General features: G+C 42.4%; 1 protein-coding gene across 2 annotated transcripts in view; it reads right to left on the minus strand.

Annotated features, from left to right (window-relative positions):
- Nucleotides 1–4,102: 4,102 nt before the first annotated feature.
- macrod1 (mono-ADP ribosylhydrolase 1) overlaps nt 4,103–25,519 on the minus strand; it is a 109,214-nt gene continuing 87,797 nt past the window's right edge. The window contains exons 6-11 of one of the 2 annotated variants that reach the window (XM_076739075.1): nt 18,910–19,031; nt 16,447–16,477; nt 13,842–13,915; nt 10,575–10,656; nt 8,648–8,677; nt 4,103–4,583 (exon numbers count right to left, since the gene is read on the minus strand). In XM_076739075.1, coding sequence (XP_076595190.1) covers nt 8,673–8,677; nt 10,575–10,656; nt 13,842–13,915; nt 16,447–16,477; nt 18,910–19,031 — 314 coding nt within the window. In that variant the 3' untranslated portion in view covers nt 4,103–4,583; nt 8,648–8,672. The remainder of the gene's footprint in view (nt 4,584–8,647; nt 8,678–10,574; nt 10,657–13,841; nt 13,916–16,446; nt 16,478–18,909; nt 19,032–25,519) is intronic. The other variant, XM_076739074.1, reaches the window with a different exon arrangement.

Consider the following 25,519-nt stretch of genomic DNA (forward strand, 5'->3'; position numbering starts at 1 on the left):
GCGATGCAGCAGAGAGGTGAACGTGACCCTGTCCAAACTTCTTCCTAACGTGTTGCTAGCATCAAATTCTAAATGAGGATAAAATTTTCAAAAACAATAAAATTTCTCAGTTTCAACATTGGATATGTTGTCTTTGTGCTATTTGTAATTAAACATCATAATCACATTCTGTTTATGTTTCACAGTGTCCCAACTTTTTCAGAAACAGGGTTGTAAGCCTTGTTCTGTATGTCAGTCAGATTGCTGTTGACTTTTTATCCGTAAAGGCTCTGCACAGCCACCCAGGTGTTTTCAATCACTGTCTCATTAGAGATCTGCTCAGGAGCCACGCTGGACGCGCATGAGATCAACTGACTCCAGGTACTAATAGGATGATAACGGTTTTGTTTTGTCACGCAATGAGCAGTGAAGGCAGAAGCTAACAGGAGAGTCAGTGGCAACTCTTCACAGTCCTGAGCAGAGCTGTGTCTCAAAAAACAGCCTCATCCACCACTACTTAAATACAGTGAAAGACACACATTCACTTCAGTAGTTGACTCTTTAGTGTGCACAAAATTTAGACTTGATGAATTGTTAACATTTTGCATTATATCTGACAGCTGCAGAATCACTCAACTGTAATTTTGCACCTGTAAAATGCAACACATTGCATTGTGGGATTGTTAGCAGAAAGTATTGAACATGTCATGAACACTATGTCTTTCATTCAACTAAATAGAGCATACATTTCACAACTGGGAGATTAGACAACTATTTCAAGGCCTAAAAGAACTGAAAGTACCTGTGAGGGCTCAGTATGGGTGTGCTTGTGGGGGCCTTGGATTTAGGGTCCAGCAGAAAGTTTTACTACGGTGACAGTCTTCCCACCCTGACTGATCAAAATGGCTGCTATCCGGTTGGCCCAAGTTTTATCAAGACAAACACTTTTATTTTGAAGCTCTTTGTAGCTTTTGTTTTGAAAAGTGCTGTATGAATAAATCCTCGCTACAGGTCTGCCACTCTCAGTCAGAGACAGGTTTGTGACACCTTGTGTGATAGCTGATATTGTTGTGCGACATTACTGTGTATGGAGAAAACAAAATAAACTGCAATTAACTGTGCCGCCCAGGCCCACAACAGCAACACAAAGAACAAGTCACAGCATGATGGAGGCCACATAGGGAGAGCTTGCTGCAACAGAAAACATTCAGCAAAACTGCAAAACCACCAGTTTTCGTCAGTCCATATATAAGAACATTTCAGCCAAACCAGGAACATTGGAGCCGCAGAGAGATACAGTTTCTGAATAAGAGACACTTAGATTAAAATGGCTTAATGCAAAAGCAGTAAATAACGAAGACAGACTAACAATGTGAAGTTCACTCTCTGTCTCCCTGCTGGAAGAAACTCAAGCAGAACAGCAACAAATATGTTTAAGTGCCAAGAAATTGTTGACAAGGCAGTAACCTATTAGACTGCAGCAAGTCAGCGGCAGCAGTCATCAGCCCGAAATAATTCTTCATCAAACACCTGAGAGCTCACCGCCGTCGGATACTGTCAACCGAACAAGCAGTGGACATTTTTCAACACACACACACACACACACACACAAAGTCTTGATGGTGCTAAAGCCATACACACACACGCGCACACACAGGTGTGTTAGAGGGCCATGAATGGTGAGTAATTTCCAGGGCCAACAGGATTATCAGTGTATGTTCTGGAAGATGGCAGGGAATCAGCCTTCAAGTTAACGAAACAGTTAGTGTAATTGGTCTTCATCTGTCATCTCAAACAGAACTGTGGACTGTTTGAGTCCCGGAGAGAAGAAGAAGAAGAAGAGAGAGAGAGAGAGAGAGAGAGAGAGAGAGAGAGAGATTACTGACGGGACAGTGATGAAAATTGGTCGGAGGATAATGAGTCTCGTTGTTTTTTCATCCTCTCATCCACTGTCTCTCTCTCTCTCTCTCATTACTCAGAGTGACTGGTCGGAGAGTAGCTTCACAGTCTGCTGCTTATTAAAAAACCCAGAGCGCCTTTAGATGAGTTCATCAGGCTCTCCACCCCTCTTTTCCCTCCATCTCTCCATCCTCCCGCCGGCTCTGTATCCACTCATCCCTTCACCTTTTTTTCCTCCTCCTCTCTCAGTTTGAACTCCCACATCCTTCCTCTCTCTGTCTCTTTATCCCTCCCTCTTCCATCTGTTTACTTTTTCCACCATCCTGTAGAGCGAAACAGCGAGAAACAGAGACGAGGAGGAGGAAGGAGAAGAAACAGGCCCAGACAGGGAGGGAATCAAAGAGCTCAGGAGAGGAAAAGACAATCCCTTTTGTGACAGATGAAGCTTTTATAGAAAAAGGGGGCCTTCTCCCAATTTCCTGTTGATATTCTTTGTAGTTTATTTTTCCCCTGCTACCCCTCTCCTTCCTTTGTCCCAACGCCCCCTCCTCCCTGTGCGTCTGCGCCACCGTGGCAGATTGTTTGGAATCAATAAAGATGGTTGTTGGCAGATGAAAGTCGTGGGGCGGGACGGTGGCTCGCTAAACACTCAATTCGCTTCACACAAATCACCGCCTGCATCCCGCCGACACGTGACGGCTACATCCTGCAACAGACAATTAAAAATCATGCAAATGCGCTGTAGGGAGAAGCATGATGGCACTTGCATAAATACACATATGGTGTGTTCTGACAGGCAGACAGGGGTAGATGGGATTTGGACAGCGTGAAGACAAAAAGGAAATAAAGGGAAAAAAGGGAGAGGATTGATGATTGTTGTTAAAAACGAACAGGTGCTGTGGTTGTCCAAAAAGTGAAGCTATGAAAGTGAAAAACTGTAAAATGACATTGCTGGCAGTAGAAGTTGTCAGATTTCCTCCAGTAACACGACAATGATGCTGAATTACAAGTAAAAGTCCGGCACTTAAAATTTGACTTACACAAAAGCACATTAGTATTATCAGCAATATGCTCTTAAAGTGGCAATAATTGATATTTTAATATTGTCACTGTATTAAATGGCTGTGAAAAGTGTCAGATCTGTTTTATGGAGCTCTATAATGAGTTTCATCTCAACGTTTAGCTGTCCGACAGCAGCTAACCTGTTTTGGTTCACTCTCGCTGTCGTTCTCGGTCACAGCAGGCAGCTGTCTTCAGCGTAAAAGCTCTAAAAACTCACAGCACACTACCTGCTCAGCACCAAACAGCAGACACAGTTGGAGACAAGCTGGTGAACATAGCGGAGCGTCAGCAGCTACAGAGCCAGATGTTTCCCTCAGGAGTTGGTGGAGACCAAAAACAGAGCGCAGAGAGAGTGAACCAGGTGGACACAGACGTGACTCCAAATGAACGACAGTGCTGCTCTGTAGCTGCTGAATGTCTAACTGTCTGCTAACAAGTTCATCAACTACATATGGTGATAAGTCAATGTTCACAACTTGTTCCTGCTGCCCCCAAAGTGGCAAAAGAAAAGGAGTTACTGGAGCTTTAAAGCATCAATAGTTAAAATATTTACTGTATGCTGCAGAACGATCCCTTTCAAAGTTATCTATTATTACTGTGCAGTATATTCTATTTTCATCAACGTATTACTGACAACTTACTCTACTTATTTATGGTGAGTCTTATGTAATGCATAACAATAGAACACAGCTCATTACACTGAAAATCTGATTATTTCATATGAAATTTTACATTTGCTTCAGTTATTAATGGAAACCACAACACACACTGTAGATATGCTATTGATATCAACCATGTGCTCTACTGATGGTATTACTGCTAATGTTCATGTATTGCTTTGCAGTTTAATCTATCATCATATTTCAGACGCAGACTTGGAACTAGTGCCAATAGGGATGAAAGAATATAGTGCAGCAAAAACTACAATACTTCCATCTGAAATGTAGTAAAGCCGAAGTACAAAGCATGTAAACATAGTACCTGAATGAATCTACTTCGTTACTTTCCACCACTGCTGACAGATTGAGTTCCTTTTTCTGTCTTCACATCTCGACGTGAGGAAACTAATAAGGAAATATTCATGTAAAGTGTTCCCTCGTGACGTCGCAGCCCACTGACTCATATCGCATTCTGAGAAATAATCAATTCATACACACCAGAAGCCTGTGTGATTCGTTTTAATAAGCTTTTGCCATTGTCTCACACACACTGTAATCCCAATATTCAAATAACTCTCAACTCAAAGCGGGTTGTTAGCTGGATGCCGCTGATCACAGACAATAAAGGTCAAGTTAGAGTGCAGCTTCAGGTACACGCATTTTTCACAAGAACCATCAATATCATTTCACACCTTCATCATCTCACCTCTCTTAGCTTCAACCATTAATGGGAAACGCAGAAGAGCGAATCAACATCTGCAGAAGAAACAGTGTGCACTTGAAGAAAGCAATCATCGATTCAGGAGTTATTTTCCTGCTGAGGAAAATCTTGATCTCTGATGGCAGCGAGGAGGAGGAGGAGGAGGAGGAGGAGGAGGAGGAGGAGGAATCTGGTTGTTGAGCGTAGCGGTGGGTATCCACAGCAACCAAATGTGACAAATCCACTCTCTCAGAGTTTACTCTTGACTGTGGCTTCTGTGGGAGCTGCAAGAGAGAGAATGTAAACTTGTAAAACAGGGGAAGAGCGCATCTTACTTTGGTCATGCAGCGGTTAATAGCATTTTGGCTTTTGGAGCGTCTGGTTGCTTCAGAGGGATCTGTTAGCGAGGATTAGTCACTCTCAGTCCAACATGGCTAAAGACACACTCAAAACATGCATACACACACACACACACATCAAACAGACAGCCAGTGTGGGTTGTGCCAGGTGTTGGAGACACATAAGGTTTATAGTGGAGAGTTGGAGGCCTGCCTGCAGCAGCTCTGTCACACAGACAGACAGTTCCGGTCCATCTACCAGCCAAGCACCGCCACTGCTCGCTCACTGCTGCTACAAAATCTGCTGCACATCCATTACAGGAGAAAGACACCAACAGCCAGCACAGACTGTTTAAAGGGGCACACCTGCATGTTTGGAAAGAAACCTCCTTTGTAGACCGACCCAGCGTGAATATGTGAAAGCGCTGATTTCATGCTTAAAGTGAGGAGCTGATGTTGTGTCACAGTTTGAAGCTGCAGCATGTTGAGTGGAAGCGCGGCGTTTGCCTCATCACATGAGTAAGAAAACAGGCCCTCCAACTCTAAAGCTGGATGGACTCATGGTTCAGTGTTCACGAACTCAACAAACTGACCTTGAAATCAAAGTTTATATCACACATTTGCCTTTGAAGCAGCATTATTTTTGTTTTTTTGGCCAGCTGAGGGCAGTGGAACAAGCTGTTAACATATTATGACTTCAAAATCATGATAATCATGTTAGCAAACAGAGAGCAACACTAACATTCATGTGGAGTCTAGTTTCTGGCCACCTGGCAACCACAAGTCTGATTTTTTCACCCTCTTTTTCTCTCTAATTTGGTCTCCACCAACTCCTGAGGGAAATACCTGGTGCTTTAGCTGCTACATGCTCCAATATGTTCATCAGCTAGTCGCTAACTTTCTTTTTCTTCAGCTTAGTTAGGAGTTGGTAAAATGTTCTGTCGTGCAGGCGATTCTTTGTGGGTTTGTCACAAGCGACACCTTTCAAGTGATACATAATCATTTTATCCACTGTTACATGAAAACATATTGATGGTAAACTAAGAGTCGCTTTTTGTTTTGTTTGCGTAGAATGACTTGCTTCGATCCACAGATAGCTTGGGAGAGGAGTTTGAGTTGCAACTGTCAAGGTCACCACTAGATGCTTCTACATCCTCCACACTGGACCTTTAATTTTGTACAAACACTTTGCAACCAATCACAGAGAGCATAGTTGGGGACTGTGATTTATGGCGGACTTCCTGTCCAACCACTTACCTAAGACAAACTGCCTTTTCTTTGAAGCCAAATATAAATCAGCTGCTGCAACATTTTTATTTTCACTTGATTATTAATTTGCAGCTCATTGTTCTGGGTGCTGTGTTGTACAGGGAACTGAGATTTATTGCAAACTCTTAATGGATATGGCTGCTGTTATTCTTTATTTTTCTTAGTGTCAAGAAGTGTCATGAAAAGACCAAAACCAACAAAGCGACAGTCCATCTGTCAATACTGCCTAACTCGCCTAAACTGTCTGAGGCACTCAGCCCCAAGCACACTGGAGGCATAAATCTTTAAAAGTGGGATACAAATAATAGTTCTGTTTTGTAAATCACTTCTTAAAGCAGCCGGGCTCTGTACAGTAATTTTTAGAAAACATTACACAAAGAGGGGTGAATAGACAATTTACTAAGGACCAATCTCAGCAATACCCACTTGATGCTCTAGTGATTTTTATCATCAGCAAAACAGTGTGTGTGGGATTGACTCACATTACACCCCAAATCCAAAAAAAAAGGGTGCTGCGTGAAGCACAAATAAAACAGAGTGTGATCATTTGCTAATCCTTTCTGACGTATACTCAATTGAAAACAGTAGAAAGACAATATATTTAATGTTTTACCTCATCAGCTTCATTGGTTTTTGTCAATACATGCTCATACAGACTATACTTGTTAGTAGGATCAATGCATTGTTGGTTTTTGTGGCGTTTGCTGACAATAAGAAAAATCCAGGTTATCACCAGCCTTATCCTTTAAACTCCTCCTCACAATTGAACATTACACTGCATGTTTGTGCCACTTCTACAAAGTCACTGCTACATTTCTGTCTATAAAACACTCCTTGGTAAACTCACTACAGTACTTATTTAGGCTTTTGCATGAAGTGGAGAGTACAAGGGCATCGCAGTTCGAGATCCCATTATTTTTAGCGATTGATCTTCCCAGAGGCCTGAATTGAAACGAGAGAGAAATCCTCGCTGGAATCGGCCACTACTGGTCAGATCTGTCGGCAAAAAGATAAAAAAATTAAGACGCTTGTCTGAGTGAAAGCCTATATGAGAGATACGGCTGCAAAGTTGATTGGATTCCGCTCTTATTTTTAATAGGCTGCTCCTCTTTTCTCTCTCACTCTTCTTTAACTCCTTTTTGGTCAGGGTCACACAGTGTATGTAAAACGGTTCAAATCCTCAGTTCACGGTGTGCTTTTTATCTTGTGTGATGTATTTCAGTGCATTCATTTCTTATATAAATCTCTGTCTGCCTCTGTTTTCCTGCTGTATGTCTTAAAACATACACTGAATTATAAAGGTAAGAAAATTATGTTAAATGTCACGCACACAGTATATATATTGCCTTAAACTGTTAAGCAGCATGCATATTAATGTTATACAGAGTGATATATTCTATCCCCACAGGCATTTCTCCGTTGCTTTGACTTTACTGCCACTGAGACCATGAAATTTCTCATTTCATTTAAAATTAAACACAACACTCCCTGCTTTGGTTTCAGTGTCAGCCTTGCTTCACTGCGCTGGCTTTCTGTTGTTCATGCTGCCAAGTTTTTGTTGACAGCAGTGTGTGAAGATTTGTCTGTTTGTTGTGGTCTTTGGTGTTAACTTTTTTTCTCGTTTCAATTAATTTATCGCTACTATTTTTTGCCTCACGACTCTGTAAAGTGGAAATGAAAAACTGAACAAATGGCTTTGCGAGGTCTGAAAGCACAGACAGAGGCAGGTTGTAAAGGCACTGATTCAGGCCCACGGTCGTTTACAATGCCAACGTCTTACTGTGTATTGCCAATATTAGTTTGAGCGACCCTGCTCCATCTGAATAATTCAATGAAATGCGAGATCGTGACCAAATTAGAAGCAGGACTCTGCAGCCACACAAATCTTGTGGAGGTGAAAATTTGGAAGATTTCTTGATGGTTTTGTTGGTCTTTAGTTTGGCTTTTGCAGCAGCTGTGTGCCAAATCACATGAAAAAATAACGGTTTTCTAAAAGCAGAAAGAATGAGATGGTTGAGATCTTCCTCTCAAAATGTTTTGGAGACGAGAGCTGAGCTTGATTTATAGCAGTGGTAAAGCAAGACATTAGAGGTTAAGGCTGCAGTTGTAATACCAATGCTTAATTTGAATAATTGAGTGAATGACTGATCATGCTTAGGAGCCCAGCCTGCTTGGCATTAGAACACTATCAATCACGAGTGCAATCAAAACAAATGGGTAAAGTCATCATGTCACAGCTCAAGCCAACATAAAATTTACGTATTTACTAAACTTCATTTAACCACACAGATAAATCTGCAATGATGGCAAACGACTTTCCTTTCAGCTCATTTTGAGAAGCAGGTGAGATTTGCAGATTGAAGGGATTCAAAACAGGACTGTTGTTTTATCTTATTTAAACCAGACACTTTTTCACCCTCCAAGGAAAAAGTGTTTCATATTTTCCTCCTAAGCATTGGTTTGTTAAGTAGCTGGCTTGAGCACTTGTGCCCATGATTTCCATTCAGGAATGCAAAGAAGGCAAAAAGCCAGTTTCATTTAACTGAGCTGCAAATACTGGCAATTTATTCTCAAAATATGACAAATGCTGGTTGGAGGAAATGTCAGGGTTTCCCTCTGTGAACACATAATTTACATTTCACACAAAGGTTAAGACAGCCCATCCACGAACAGACTAAATGGCGTTAATCTTTGTTGATGATGCAGACTAGACATGTTGACACGAACACCGCGCTGGTTACCTGAACAATAAGCTGCTGTCACTGGTCACGCTAAAGGGACGGACACAGAAATGAAGGCAAAACACAGATGATTGGCTAAGAAATGTCTCACTGCATGTCTCATTCAGTCCTCAGACGTCATCTTGTCACCATCGTAGTAGAAAAATGGAAAACACACACATGCAAACACATGATTTGCTGTTTTTCAGAGCCTAATACTCCCAACCGGGTTAGTCATCCAAGTATTAATGACGTTCTAATTCCTTTAAGTCTTTTTATTGTGCCTAGTCTGAACCGTTCGCACCATGACAGTGACTGATGATTATGAATATAATAAATACATCAGAAAAGTAAGACGTGCCTCATTTTGAAATACAGATTGTTTGTTCTGTTGCGCCTCTCACTGAAATGATTCCCGACCATAACTCACATGACATAAGCTCAACCCCACATCACTGTTTAACACTGAACACCGTGTCTGAACTCACCAGAACAAATGTCTGACACAAAGACAATTACTATCAATCAATGGAGCCTGTGTTCAAATATTACACTTAATTGATTAAATAAACTTAATAAACTCAGGAGTGAAATAACAAGGCGGTTAGTCAGCTAAAGGAAAGGCCATCTCAATAAACAGGATATAATCACACGTCCTGAATGTCAGGATTGTGTCTCTGAATGTGCTCAAGTGTGTGTGCTTTGGTGCGTTTAAACATTGCTGATCCGTGCATACTGTGGTACTTCCTGTTTTATTTTGTAACACCTCCCATCGTGTCAGTGCCTGCTCTCGTGTGTCTCCCGCCTCCTTGATCATTCGCACCTGGGCTGCGGTCGAATAGCTGTTTTTTCTTAGCGAGGTTGCTCTCTGAGTGAAATGACCTGGAAGCATCCAAGTGGCAGCTTTAATAAGAGCTGCTCCAACTCTCTAAACGCTAAGAAAAGGTGCGTCAGTGCTTCCTTTCTTATCTCCTTTAGCATAGGGTACACTGGACCATCCTTCACGAAAGGAAAGGAGATAATGCCGGCCCACAATTCCTTGTGGCAGAACCATTTAAAGAAAAGCACCACTGAACAACTGTTTCATAGCTTAGTGTGAGTGCAGTCGGACTCTGAGCACTGCAGTTGTCTTAAGTCCTTTTGAATTCTCCTGCACATCTTTCCTCGACGTCACGCTGTTTTCCATCAAAGTCGAGTGTTTAGAAAAGGGCACAGGAGGTCATTTTTTGACTGTTCGACTGCAGCACTGCTTTCATTACTCCTCTGCCCCTGATTTTGCCATTAGTCAACCCTGTAGAGATACTCCCCTGACTTCCCTGTTCCCCTGCCGGATTGTCTTTGCTCATGGCTTTTCAGCATTTCTCTAGTTTTAACCTCTACGTTTTTTTTTTTTTAACTTAGCTTTGTTTATTGTTTTTTGGATTTTTCTGACTCCCTGCTTGGATTTGTTTGCTTGTATTGGACTGACCCCCTGTGTGTGACCGCCTCGTTTACCAGTAAAGACTTTGCTTTGTTGAACTTCACCTCGTGCTCTGTGTCTGTCTCTGACCTGCCCGGAAACATCACCTACACCTACACCTACACCTGTGGTTCAAGCCACTGTTCCTGTTCTGCTTTTGAATGCTCTATACTGTGCGTCACTGCATGTATCAGTATGTGGGGAACAAAGTATATGTTTATATGATGTAATTAAACCCAATTAAGTGTGCCACATATACACAGCACTATCTGTCTAATGGCTTCATGCATGTGTCAATGTACTGGATGTGCAAATAGCACACAGCGGATGATGCAGAGTATTTATCACACCATTGTGTGCGTCTCTGTTTGTGTGTGCAGCTAAATTGAGCTGAGCTGAGCTGTCATCACTGTATATAGGCGAGTGTGAGTGTGTGTGTGTGTGAGTGTCTGTGTGTGTGTGTGTGCGTGTGTGACAAAGACAACTCACCAGCAGGGAAGTAGAGCGGGAGATTCTGCAGATACAGCTCCTTATCCGTGGGCAAGAACACACAGAAGATGACTCTGTCCAGCTGACACACACACACACACACACACACACACACACACACACACACACACACACACACACACACACACACACACACAATGACCTTTATTACAAGCATATGCAATAACCATAAATTCATCAATAGCAGGGGGAACAATGTAACAGTGTGTGACATTGTGCAGTGGCGATATCAGGAGAATGCAGCTCATGCATCAGTCCATTACTCCCCTATTAGCTCCCCATTATGATCATGCCACAACACAATGCTTATTACTGTACAATGCGTGCTGGGGACAGAGTGCTGCAAATGTACAGAGAGAGAGAGAGAGTGTGTGTGTGTGTGAGAGAAAAAAGAGAGACAGAGATGTTAGGAAGAGAATTTACTTCAACTTGTGTGTTTTTGTATATGCCCCTGTGTGTTACAATATACTGTGTGTGTGTCTGTGTGAGTGTATTTAACTCAAGGCCCTCAGTTTCTCTCATTACTGTATGAGGCACACTTGTCAGTAGTAAGTACAGACTCACCTTACACACACACACACACACACACACACACACACACACACACGCACACACACACAGGGCACACAAAGCCATAAAGATAATAGATTTCAAATAATATTAAGAGACTGGCCAAGTGAGTGCAGCTATTTTACAACAATAAACAATCTTTATGCTCTGTGCTCTTGTGTTCTTTGGATCCAGGCTCTGTAGTCCATAATATTTACATTACTGTACATTCTGTATGGCTGGACCTACAGTACAGTCCACTGCAATATATGAAGCCTGGTGATTAAAGATACTGTAGCCAGAGTAAAAAGATGCTTCCGGGGATGCAAGCTCCACTGTGCGCTCTTATTTTTCAGACTCTGACAAACATTATTACCAGCCTAATGTCTCTACAAAGGTTTTGATTTTTCCGTTTTGGGCGAGGCAGTGCGATTTATAGCCAGGCTGTTTCTATCAGTTTGTGTCTGCTGTGGGAGTTTAAGTCTCACTGCTTTCGAATTCAGACATTTCAGCAGCCTGCTAGCCCGCAGCCCGTGTTTTTCAGTCCCGGCTTGTTGCACAATTACCATCACTCGGCAGGATTTGAATGGAGGCTAAAAGCGAAGATATGGAAATATGCGGTAAGGAACTTCATCCCCTGGGCTAAGGTTTGAAATCTGTAACCTCCACACTGTGTTGCCTGCACTTGCGCCATTTTGCTGCCGCACTCATTCAAATTGAAGGAAATGCTTGCGAGGTGAGATGCAAAATGGCCTCCAGAAAACGGTAGCAGTGGGGAGCTCATTTTGATAGTATTGCAACAGGAACCCTGCAGATGCTAAAACTAATAATAACATCAACCGAATGTAATGGGCTCAAAGAACTGCCTGTCTTTAAGCAGAACGCAGAGCCTGTAAATATTCCCTACTCAAACGGAAAATCTGTGTGCGCCGGTTTATTTTTTCTCATCTTTGTACAGATGTCACCTGACTGACCGGCTGTGGAGAATACACTGTAATAGTAGACTTTATACATGCAAATGTTCCTTTAATAAACGGCCATTTTAACGTCACTGTAACTTGGTTTCATCCACATGTACAAAACATGTACTTATCTAAACATATGAAGCGAGCCGCACAGCGTACTGTTGAGAAAGGCTCTATTTCAAGGCTGGGTCTGTGGTGATCAGTGTTTAAATGAGGCTTTCTTGCTTCCAGAGAAGAACCTGGGAGTTCTGGTTTCACTTTGGTTCTCCATGTGTTGTGAGTGAATGAAAAGCTTCACAGGCGCAGCAGTTACAGTCGCTAAAGGGGACACGGTTTATCAAACAGTCAATGCCACGACAATCTTGTAAATGACACTGCTGATGAAGATCATGGGATACGATTGAAAGCCTCAGAGCAGCTACTACATGGCCCTCGTGGAATAGATCATTTTCTCAAATGTCATACATCAGTATTTCTGAACTTTCTGGTTGACAGTGAATCTAATTTATAAAATATAACTACTATGAAACTGCCTTGGGTATTACTTTCTTGTGGTGTTTTACCAATAAATGATTCATGTTTTTATTATTGCATTTGATGCAGAGCGTTGGCACACTGCCCCGTGTCTCGAGTCCATTTGTATCTTACCGTGTCTATAATTTTCAATTTCATTTTCTACATTACTGCACTGCAAGCCAGAGCAAGCCCAACAAAACACACTGTAAAAATAGTAACAATGGAGGGGGTTCAATTAAAGAATCAACCCAATTTCCTCGGGTGAACATTCCTACTTTATCTGTATGCAAATAAACTGTCTCATTTGTCTCAAAAAGAACTGTTTTTGCGCCTTAATAAAACACACACACACACACACATGCGTGCACGCACACACACACAGTGGAGCTACTTCTGAGCAGCATGTAAATTAGCGCCTTGTTGGCTTGCCTTTCTGCTCTTCTTTTCAGCCGTTTAAGTCTTGTTGATTGTTGTCCTCTGCACTGAGACATGTAACGTTTAATGCTCATTTGTTGAGCTCGGTGCGGCTGATGGCATCAGTCGACTGGTATTGCCACAGAGGCTCTGGAGACGCCAGCGCTAACAATAACATCGTCAACACCCTCTCTGGGAGGCGATACAGCAGGGTGGTTAGAGAGGGAGAGAAAGACTGGAAAGAGGAGTGGGAGGAGACGTGAAAAGTAAAGGAGGAAGAGGGGAGGAGAGTCTAGAGCACCTTAAGGACTGATTGGAAAGTTTCCTCTTTATTTCCCCCCCATCGCTCCCCCTCTCTCCCTCCGTCCCTCCCCTCCAGTCATCTATTCCATCATTTTGTCTTTTCTCCGCTCGCTGTTTCTCCGGAGAGAAAGCGTGTGTGTGTGTGTGTTTTTGTGTTCGTCAGGTTTAGTCCCGCAAGGAGCCAATTAAAACGCAAGCTTGGCCATGAGCATGCGAGTCAGAGCTTAGGAGTGTGCGTTTAATTGTATGTATGTTTGTGTGTGTTTGTGTGTGTCACTGTGTGTGTGTGTGTGTGTGTGTGTGTGTGTGTGTGTGTGTGTGTGTGTGTGTGTGTTTTCTCAATACACCCGTCTTCTCGCTCCCACCAGAAAACAAAAACAACAGCTGTGAAAGGAATAATACCTAGAGGAAATGGTAGGGAAAAAATTGCCAATCACGCACACACAAACACACACAATCAGACACACACACACACACACACACACACACACGTACACACCTTGTCATGATGCTCATCCAGATATTCCCTCACAGTTGCCAGCGCCTCGTGCACAGCCTGCTCGGGTGGATATCCTGCAAAGTAAACACACAGTTTGCTCGACCAGGTGCACTGACAGATCTGTGTGTCTGCGTCAGATTGCTTCCCGCTGTGTTGTTTTTTTTTTCCTCGACAGGTATCTGTTCTCCTTGCCGCTATTCTCACACTCTACATTGTGTGTTTTCGCGCTTCCTCTCACCCAGGCTCGCCTATTCAGACGAGACGCAGACACAACACACTTGTTGGTTACGGGGAGACAGATGGAGGACGACGACGGCGCTTCCTCCATATTCATTCAGCGGCCGAGACCTTTCGGTGCAGGAAAATTACCCCCACTGCTGGAAACGCAACACAAAGGCTGTACAAATTCATCATCTGGCCAAACTGCTCTGCCCAGACAAACATACAGTGTGTGAATAAACAGTAATTATTCCATATATCAGGAGAGAGGGTTCAACATGTGAACACAGAGGAACACACGTGGATGCAAATTAGCACCGAATGTTTCAGCATCAAAAGTCACACATCCAGGGATGTGATGTGATTTTAATAATACAACTTTTAGGATAATAATTCTTAAGTCAACTATTCCTGTTTATGTGATGAATACGTATCTTTAAAATGAAAAATCTTTTCACGGCCTCTGCACATTCACGGACCACCTACACAGACGCTTTCACTTGTTCGCCTATTCTTGCCTGTGTGGGCGTGTGCAACTGTGCTTGATTGGCACCTGCCTCACTCTGCTGTCAGCTTTTTCAAAATTGCGTTCATATAGTACTGAATCCAACAGAAACCATGTTTTCATTGAAATTTAATGCCAGCCAGATCAAGTTTAATCAACAAAATGAGGGAATGTTTCTGTAGACAGTGCAAAATGTCCAGACTGATGATATCAGCAAAACGGTCACTGTCATTTGTTTTCCTCCATTATCCGCTCCTGGCAACCAAAGCATGATTCATGGTTTTAAGGTTATGTTTGGACAACTCAAAGCACTTAGTGTTTAGGAAAGATCATAGTCTTGGTTAAGTATCAAAAAAAGTGACTTGAGGCACAAAAAAGATCATGTTCACTGTTTAATATTTGCTCCAAACCATCTTTTCATAACCTTAACCTTTTAGTAGCCCTCATGACTAGGCAGTACTTGTCGGTCACTGTGTCAGATTAGGCGGTTACGGAGACAGACGTGCCAGACTACAAATTGCTCCCCAACCAATAATCGCCTGCCGCCTCTCACAGCGTGTGTGATGTCACTGGGAAGGAGGTGTTAGGGACGCACTTCCAGTAACACTGATGTAAACAAACAGTGGCGGTGTGTATAATACTGTCTCATTCACCAGATGTGGCGTTGGTTGTCACCCACTGTGACGCTCTCCGCCGGATAAAATGATTGACGATCATTGTTGTTTCTAACTCAATGCCCTAAATCTGCTGGATCAGGCTTTATCAGACTGATATCATGTAGCCTGAACCCGGCATTACTGAACCACAGACACGGGGCACGATGCAAACTCCTAGTCAAAATCCTGTTTTCAGTACATCTACCGACCATCCTGACCCCTAACTAACAACTCCTGTGTGGAACAAGAGCAATAACACTTCGTGGACTGGAGAAAAAATGTTGCTACTGAACAAAACTGAGGCAGCAAATGCCTTGAAAAATATATTTACTATCTTTATTTATAGACTGAGTTAAGTGGTCTCATGTAATTTCCAACATAAGTCTTCCCACCTAAACTATAACAAGGTCTAATCAGACAAAGTGATTGAAAACAGCTGTGCACTGCCTTAAAGAGCAGCTATTATTTTTCTCCTCTCACGGTTGTTTTCACATCTCCGCAACAAGCTTGAAGGTAGTTTATTGTATTATTCCGGAAACATTAATGTGATTGGCTGGCAGTACGTTACGCAACATGAAAGACAGAAAAATCCATCTCAAGTTTAGACAATTTTGTTTCTCCTCCCCCTTCAAAATAAAGCCTCTGGGAAACAGGCGCAACAGAGAGGAAGACACGGATAACACACTGAGTCAATCACAACTTTGGCCTTTTCCTCTATCGAGCAACAGGGGAGAAGTGTTGACAACCAGCCCTCACACCCAAACCCACCCCAGGGAGTGTTTAAGCACTATCCTTAACTGTCTCTCCTGCCAGTGTGAAGGGGGATTACAGTCAATCTGACACAATCTCCGGCCTAATCTATCTTAATCTGTTGGTCTTAATCCAAGGCCTTAATCTGAGAACCACCTCTGGGCTGCAGGAGATAATGTGACAAGTGGCACCGGGTGGCTCAGCGCTCTGGTTAAACAGAAAGGCCGATACTGGAAAAAAGCATGTGATGGAAAACGCTGCCTGTGCATTCAGCAAACACACACACACACACACACACACACACACAGGCAGGTTTTTCACTTAGCGTTTGCACTTAATATGACTATGAAAATGATGATAAAGCACAAACAGCACCACACAACAGTTAGAAATGTCATGCATTAGCACTGATTTCAGGAGGGGACACACACACACACACACACACACACACACACACACACACACACACACTCACCGTAGATTCCAGTGGAGATGCAAGGGAAAGCCTGCAGAGTAAAGATGACAAACAAAGTGGTTTCAGTCTGTTGCTGATCACATAACCGTCTGCTTTCATCTCACACACACACACATACACTCACACACACACTGATGCCCAGAAATCACACTCTCAGTGGAAGCTCTCTGCTGATGTTCAGCTGCTCTTCTCTCTTTGATTTTCACACCTATTTAAAGACCAAACTGTTGACCATCGTTGTTATGGAGGTCTGGTGTGGACAATGTATGTCCTCAACATTATCACCACTACTATTACTATGACGAGAGTAATAATTATAGAGGTGGATGCGGTAATGATCATAGAGGCAACATGACTCATATGTTAACTGTAAGTTAGAAAAAAGCTGTTTTTTTTTTTAATCCTGTTGCTATTTCTCTACGACTATACATATAATAAAGGAATGAAACACCCTGCAAAACTGAAATTGAAATCATTGTTGTTTGCTTTAATTGCTCGTATCACCGTATGCATGCTGGCTGCAAAGAGATCTCTTCTTTTGCTCTGAATTTCAATGATTTTCCAGTTCAGCCAAAGCGAACATGAGGATTCTGCTGTCTGAATTAAGCAAATCAAGAGAGTATTTTCCAAAGTTTGTCTTTTTAATGCCAAATTCTTCTGCCGCTTTTTGTTCATATCTTCCCTGAGCACATCTCAGCGAGAAGACACAGTCTACAGAAACACAAAGAGGTAATTTGATTCTAAAAGGCTGTAATTTTAGAAGATACCCACTTGATTTGTCCAACTCAAACTGACGATGCTTCATATCAGCTTCATCTTAGCATTAGAGTGTGCTTTTCACATAGAACGAGGACTCTGGATTTTGTCCCCCATTACTTAGATTGAAATTGATTTAGAAAGGTACGAGGAAGGAACAATTATAGAGACCAATGAGCCTTTTCAATGTGATCGTATTGTTTTAAGACAGAAAAAAATGTGAACCTTTAGTATTCAGTATGAAGCAGAAGCACAAAATGTTCTGTCTGCATTAGCAGTGACTCCACACACCTCTGATACGGCTGTCGGAGAGTAATCAATAAATTAGGAGGCTTCTATCAATTAGATAAAATTAGTTTCAGTTTCCTGTGAATCCCTGTGAGTGAGTAGGTAATTTAAAACCTGCTCAGGAGGACAAACTACCTGAATAACAATGAAAGCCACCAAAACATTGAGGAAATGACTGGATGTAAATACATCCAATGGTTATTGCTGAAAAATGTCAGCCATAAAGTTGAGTTTCCAAAATGTTTTTTGATGTAAAAATCTATGGATTATAACTCTAAGTAATTGACATCCATGGCAGGCAGCTCCATGCCACACCACTGGTTAAGAAAAGCAGCCAGTAAACTTCAAAGTAAATCAAATCTGGCAGATTCTCAACCTGCTGTCAAACACTGCGGCTCAGGCAGATGCCAAGATGCTCTCTGTGTCTCCAGATCTGTTCGTTTGACCAGATTGCAGAGTTGGCAACTCAGGGCGAGAGCAGACACGGCTCCTCAAGACGAAAAGGTAAACATGAACCTCAATGAAAATGACCTGATGACAACGGTGAGGCAGGTGATTGAGACCTGATGAAGAATTAGGGTGCGGCTGACCAGCATGTTGTCTGATTGGTCATAAACGTGTAGCTTAACATGTGTCAACACATCAAATCTGATTTCAGTCTTCAATAACAACTCTAACTAATTCACAGATTTTATCAGGGGCAGAAAAGCCTTTTGAGGCTAATTTGTGATTTTGGGCTTACCCAATAAAAACAGACATGACATGACTTAAGCATCAATCAAATCAATACATGGTGATAACCCCTCTACATTACACATCTTGAAGGTAAGAGGACACAAATGCAAAACTTGGAGATGTTATAGAAAATAATTGAAGTAAAGGCAAATAAATGCTGTAACTGGTTGTTAAAAGCAAAAAATTGTTTGCAGCTGATTAAGTTGAAGTCTGCTTTCAGTGCTTCTCTCGACTGGTGAAACAACAAGTACACATTTATCTTACCACAGCGTCCATGAACCTGTTTTCCTCTATTGTACCTCTGACTTTATTTTCATGTTGCTTTGGTGTTTTTCTTTGACTTTAACACCTCGTTCTGTTGTGAAACCTCCTGCCTGGTGTGTTTCATAAAACCCTCTTACGGCTCAACAACCCTGCCTGCAGCTCCTCTTTCCCTCTCCCCTTCCATCTCAGCTTGAACGTCGTTTCCTTTGAAAAACCATCCTCTCTTTGCATCAGGTTTCTGTCTTAACTAAATCTATCCACGCAGTCACGACTTATCGCTTCTCTCTTTTCCTGCTTTACTCTCATCTGTGCATCTTTTCCTCACTTTTATCCTTCCATCCTTCCTTCCTCTCTCCCCTCCTGTTTTACCTTGCAACCATCCCTAGCCTCCATCATCCCTTCATCTCATCCCTCTCTCACCACAGATCGTGCAGCGTTACTGGTGGCAGCTTTCAGGCTGTGCTTGTAGCACGACCTCAACGCGTTCCTCTCCACCTCACCCACTCCTCCTTGTGCGATCGGCCCCACTGTGTGGATCACATCTGCAGAGAGAGAGAGAGATGAGAAGATGAAGCACTTCTTACCACAGTGAGACAGATATGAAAGAGAGTGAAATACAAGTAAAACTGTACCTGGAGTTTAATCTCCCCAGTCAAATTCCACATTTATTCAGAGTTTACAGCAGCAGCCATGTTAAATATAGTCCCACTTTTAAGAAAATTAATGAAAACATAAATCCTAAAAATCTAAATGGCTCTGCAGTCACAGCAACTCTCCCGTCACAAACTATGCTGCTGTCATCGCTGAAGTCAGTTGGCTTGAAGAGCATTTGTTTTTTCACTTTCTAAACTTAAATTTAGTGGATATAGCGTCTGTAACTCTCACAGCACCAATCCTGCGGTCACACAACTGTCCTGAGTTGTCCTGTGACGTGAGTTAGAGCTTGCGCAGGAGGAGGGCGGAGAGTCACAGTGAGCTGCCCCATGCCCAGATGATCATTCAGGGGTGAAGTGGTTGATTTGGTTTTGGATTGTGGAACAGCTTTGAAATTTGTCATCCATCTTTTCACCCAGAAAATAAAACTCTGAACTTCCAACATCGGCAGAAGAGCGGGCTGAGCACAGCAAGAGCCCACGAGCTGAAATGACAGTTGTCACCACCAGCCTTGAAGGTGAGTCCAGTCCTGCAGCTACAGATGAATTCTGCTATCTACATTTGAACAGGTGAAGGAAAATGCATTTGTGGGCATTCGGAGGTCTGGAACCAGATTACAGATGACAAGCACCCGGCTTTCAGTACACTGTTCTCTGTTTTATCTCCTGTATACAGTACACTAACAGCATTTAATGTGTGTTTTTAACAGCACACCTGGGAAGCTATAAAGGCACTGCTGTCACTGCTTTACATTCTGCATGCGAATAGTGTTAAAAAATATACCTGGGCAGGAAACCCCGAGACACCTGCAAAATAATGTCGTGGCTGTTTGTCATTAAACCTAAAGTCAATAGTTTGAAAAGCATATCTGAACTGCTGCTTTGTCCGGTGTTGCTAACCAATTAGCCTGCGAGGTACCTGACCAAACAGCATTATAAGCTGCCACTGGTGCCAACATTCTGATGACCTCCAATATGGCTGCCAGAGGATGTGTCTTGTTGCCAAAGAAGTTCTCTCTACAAGCTGATCTTAAAATAATCTCACATAAATGTTTAACTAAGACTGACGCACTGCACACCTCTATCGAATTGAAAAGTGCGCACAGCACTTTAAAAGTACATTTTCTTTGTCTCTCTCCGCAGGTTCACAGCAACAGTGTCTTTGACTGTTCCTAATTGCTTTGAATGATTTATTTTTCATGTTTGTCTGTCACGTTGCGGCTGGAACGCTCGGCTAATTTAAACTGAGTATTTTCTTTGTCAACTTAATGAATGCTTTTTTTCTTCTTTTTCTTCTCTGAAAAAAAGTGTTAAATTGGACTAATTGGTTAAATAAAGAGTACGTGAATTGTGGCATATTGAACTGAAGGCAGAGGAGAGAGGAAAAAAAAAAGAGGTGGCTCAGAGACGCGAGTGAGGAACAAACAGCGGCGGCTGAGATGACAACGCCGACACTACCACACATTGTGATGAGGCTCAGCGTGTCGCTCTCAGCGTGAATACCAACACTATGATGAGGCCTGGCTGGACACACACACACACACACACACACACACACACACACACACACACACACACACACATTTGGCCACTCTGAGGGATATTGACAGACTTATATTAATTTCCTGAACACTCACTGTAACCATAACCTATACTCACCTAACCTTAACCTTAAAGTTGCAGTAGGTAAGTTGTATAAAAGTAATTTTTTGCTAAATCTGTCCCTATGCCCAGACAGCAGTTCATGAAACATGTAATCTGTGAAAAAAAAAAAACGGCTCCATTGGTCCCACCTACTGCTCCTACTGCAATTTGCAAGAATCCACCGCGCCCGACACAAAACAACCAATCAGAGCTTGAGGAGCATCTGAGGGAGTGTCTGACATCTGTCAATCACTACTCACACGCTGCGAACCGCCCCCTCCCTCCGCTCATGCTGCCAGCTGCCGCTCAGTCAAACAGCTCTGTGAGCAGCGTCAGGAGGCTAGTGAAAGCTATGGAGGAGCAACAGCCACCCGCAAAGGAGGAACTGCCCATACCGCCGCTGCCAACAACAGCATATACGGCTAAGACAACAAGTAACCAGAAAGCTAATATGGTGATTGTTACAGTAACACTCCGCAGCACATACGGTATGTTAGCAACTGTGATGTAGCGGCTGGGCAGAGTTAGCTTGTGTCCGATGCTAAGGCTAATGTTACTGGTTGTCACGGCAGCCGCGCAGACGCTGCAGGGAGGAGGGGCTTGGAGGCAGGACATGAGTGCAGCGGAGAGGGAGGGGGAGTGACGTGAACAAGTCTTCACCCTAAAATTTCATGCTTTACATTATGGGGGCCTGCATTTTGTCCACATAAGGAAGGCGAATGCCCACAATGTGGCTGTGTAAACAGATTTATGTCCCCACAACATGAGTAATACACGTCCACACACACACACACTAACTGAAAAACATCCATTTCCACAATACATTTAATCAGGCACTGACACTTCTAATAAAGATCCTATGGGGTGAAATAATCTCCTCTGCCGATCAATCTTAACACTTCAGCACTGAATCACGCTCCGGGTCTGTGAGACTACTGGACTGATCAGCACAGTTGCCAGATTCGACTGACATCAAAAAGCCTCAAAGCTGCCTCAAAGCTGCCCAGCCGTCTTAAAAGCAGCCTGATTTTTAACCAGTAAACACATAACCTCACTAACAGTCTAACATAATTATCACTAAAGGCCATTCTTGCACTGCAGCTTAATTGCAATGCGGTATTGTATTCACTTTTGGCTTCTGCTCCATTAAACTGATAGAACATATGAACTGATCTAGCAGCTTTTCCAAGGTTTCACAGGGGTATGAGCCAATAATAATCTGAATAAGCACAGTTTGGAGGCACAGTTCACATGATAGGATGTAAACAGAGAGTGTGTTATTAGTTGAGCACTGCTTCTTAAGCCAATGTCTGTTTATATTTTGGGGAACTGGCACGATCAACAGTAAGTCGAATTCGCACAGAGCAGATCTTGTTTGCAATGTACTCATGGACACACAGACACCGACCTAAAAACGTGTCTATCATGTCTGCGCGTTCAGATTTGACAGGAAGGAGTGTGATTTTTGCCGCACACTGAGGTGCTTTTATTGACTGCAGCTGCAAGCCTCAAGTGTTCACCCTGTTGGTGAGCAAGCCTAACCACAATAACTAACTTCCTGTTGTTTTCGGGGCTGACATGAACCCGTCCGTTTCACCTCGTGCAGTGCCGTCACCCCAAGCCTCTCCATCAGTGCACCCCTCCAGGACCAGATTTATCTCATTCTCAATTCAAAACAATATGAGACTAATCAGTAATTAGATAGATTAGATAGATAGATCAATACAACTCTCCCTCACACACACACACACACACACACACACACACACACACACACACGTACAGAGTTAACAAGCCATAGACTCTGCAGCACAGAAGAAGCTCTTTAATCCAACCCTCTGAGGATAGGAGGCCATTAGGAAGACAGATTTAACACAGTGTTTGGGACTGCTTGAAATACGATCTGGTGATCTTATTTCAAAACCAGAAATACAAAACACGAGCATGAATCGCGTTCCTCAGTCCACTTCCCCGATACCATTTACAGGGTCATTTGTTGTTACATATTGTTGTACTTGTATCCATTGACAAGCAAATCCTGCCACCTAACCACAATCAATGGAGGATATTTAGTTAGCCATGCAGGATCTGCTCATTACGCCCCGATGAAGAAACAGAGCTCTGGCTGCCAAAAAACTATTGTATTGTGTTTTTTCTTGATAAAAAAAAAGCATTTAAGATACAAAGCTGAAAGAGAGGGAGCTCTTGGGACAGAGGGAAGCTAGTTAACATTGACTTAAATCACAGCTTCAATCTAAAACCACTTTTTGTTAAAGCTCGTTGAGGATTGGTGCAAAACAGGTTTTGCACACATCTTTCTTCATTGTCATAATTATTGAAATATTTGACAATACTTCTTACTTCTATAAATACAACCAGAGAACTCAGCTGGTTCTTGAGTACCACTGTGAAACATCAGATCTTTTTTGTCTGTTTTTGTATATAATTCAATGTAACTCAATGAAAGATGTAACTGTCTGGAATTGATTTTCATGCCTATAATAACATCAGAAAGGGTCACAGCAGGGTCGTTCACGTACACAGCAGACTGCATTTGTGAGCTTGAAGTCCTTGATTTTGTTACAGTACCCATTAGTTCATGTGTACATACATAAATATTTCAATAATTTCTGTGGGTTGGCAGTTTTTAAAGCTGCAAGGACAGAGCAGCATTTTTTTGACTGTGTATTTACGGAATTTCAAATTACCTCTCAAGCCATAAAGGCCAGTGCACTTTTGTTTTTCCCCTTTGAACACCTGCAAGATAATTCATTAATGCTTAGCATTACTGCTTACAGTGGAGTCCACAGATACAGATTGAAGGAAACTTGTCTGAATAACATGCCAGTCCATCATTAAGTGCAGTATTCTTCTATTGCATAGATTATGAAAGGTTTATGCTGTATCTCGCATGAGACTGGAAATCCAGTACACTGACAGCAGAGCATTTTAATGAGAGCGCCTCATTTATGATCGGTATAGATTTTAGCTCATGAATTCAGTGTATGAGGGATTTTATGTAGTTTTTAGGCTTTATGAAAGCAACAGTAAGCTCCGCCTGAGGAAAAGAGCAGGAGTGTTGATGCTGTGTGTGTGAGCGATGAATAAGTACTACACCTTCTTAGCAGCAATGATTCTTCTGGAGGTGTCATGGGGCTAATTCAGACGAACATCCGTAATCTGTAATGGGAGGATCACACTTGATAACCCTGATGACTCCGTCCCTCCCACCTGACCCTCCTCTCAGTTTGTTCCAGTTCTGAGCCGAGTGTGTATGCGGACGCCCGTTCCAGCCAAAGAGTTAAATCCTCCATCAGACACTGTTTGCCGTCTCCTCAATGAGCGGCTGCAGGCTTGTTAGATGTTAAGTGCCACAACATCAGCCAGCTCCATTTTCTTTTTCTCTTGGACCAACAACATATGCTCTCCACTCTCTCTACTCTTTCTACATAACGGCTTCACTGGCCTGTGAAGCAACAGAGAGAGTAAGTGCAAAGGGAGTTCAACAGCTGCATTTTGTTCATCCACATTTTATTTGATGGTAGATCAACCTCCGAAAAACAGTGAAGAAGGAGTGACTGTAGAGTCATTGTAAACAAAAAAGTGCTTTGAGCCATGATAAAAGCAAGCAGTTACAATGATATTTGCCTTTTTTTTGTTTTTTTTTCTTCTGTTGCAATGTTTATATTTGCAAGTATTCATGGCTGTTAAACTCAAATCTTTATCACAATGTTAATCTGGATATTTTCCAACATGCAAAATAGTCAAACTGACGTTCGGAGCAATGAGCTGCCTGCTGGGCATTGATTTCATGTGTCAAACTGAAAACCAGGGCTGTGACTAACAACCATTTTCATTATCAATTAATGTGCAGATTATTTTCTGGATTAATTGACTCATCGTTTCGTTAATTCAAAATGAGTCCAAGGTGACGTCTGCAAATTGCTTGATTTGTCTGACAAAGACATTTATTTTATGATTAACAGAAGTCCAAGACCCCCAGCACATCTTCACATTTGAGAGGCTGGGAGCAGTCAATTTTTGCTTGACTTTGACAATTAATTGACTGCCATATTAAGCAGTTTCACGTTAATTTTCTATTGATGAAATAACTGATTAATTGACTAAGTGTCTCCTCTACGAAATGCTACATTTTTGTTTGTTTTTAATCACATCTTGCTCAGAATGGCCCGACCAAAGCTCAGCCTGCGGGGATTTGAGGGCAGTCAGTTTGAGTCCGCAGCAGAGAGAGTGGACCGGGAGCTGGAGTGATGCCACTGCTCTCCCCTCAGTGTGGAACCATGATTCTCTGTGTGTGTGTAAACTGTATGATGCAGTGATAAAACTGAATTTCCCTCTTGGAATAAAAAATGATAGTAAGGTAATTCTTCTTCTTCTGTATTATTAATTTGGATAACAGAAATTTGTAGTATGATTCCTCTTTCAGTCACTGGCACGTACAACTTCACATCAGGGCAACAACATACCTTAAAATTACACAACTTAATGTTGTATTTTGGACAACACAAGCGGTTGAGAGAGCATATGAAAACCCAACATTACTGTCACATCAGAAAAAAAAAAACCACTCTGCTTTAAAACAGCCAATTTAAGAGCTTCCAACAACTGGCTATAGGGTGAATCACTATTGTGATTCACCACTTGGTGAGCAGCAACAATTTTATTTATAGTGTATGCGGATTCTGCGGATAACTCTTGAAATAGCAGCAGAG

Source organism: Chaetodon auriga, chromosome 9 (assembly GCF_051107435.1).
Source record: "Chaetodon auriga isolate fChaAug3 chromosome 9, fChaAug3.hap1, whole genome shotgun sequence".
Lineage (NCBI taxonomy): Eukaryota > Metazoa > Chordata > Actinopteri > Chaetodontiformes > Chaetodontidae > Chaetodon > Chaetodon auriga.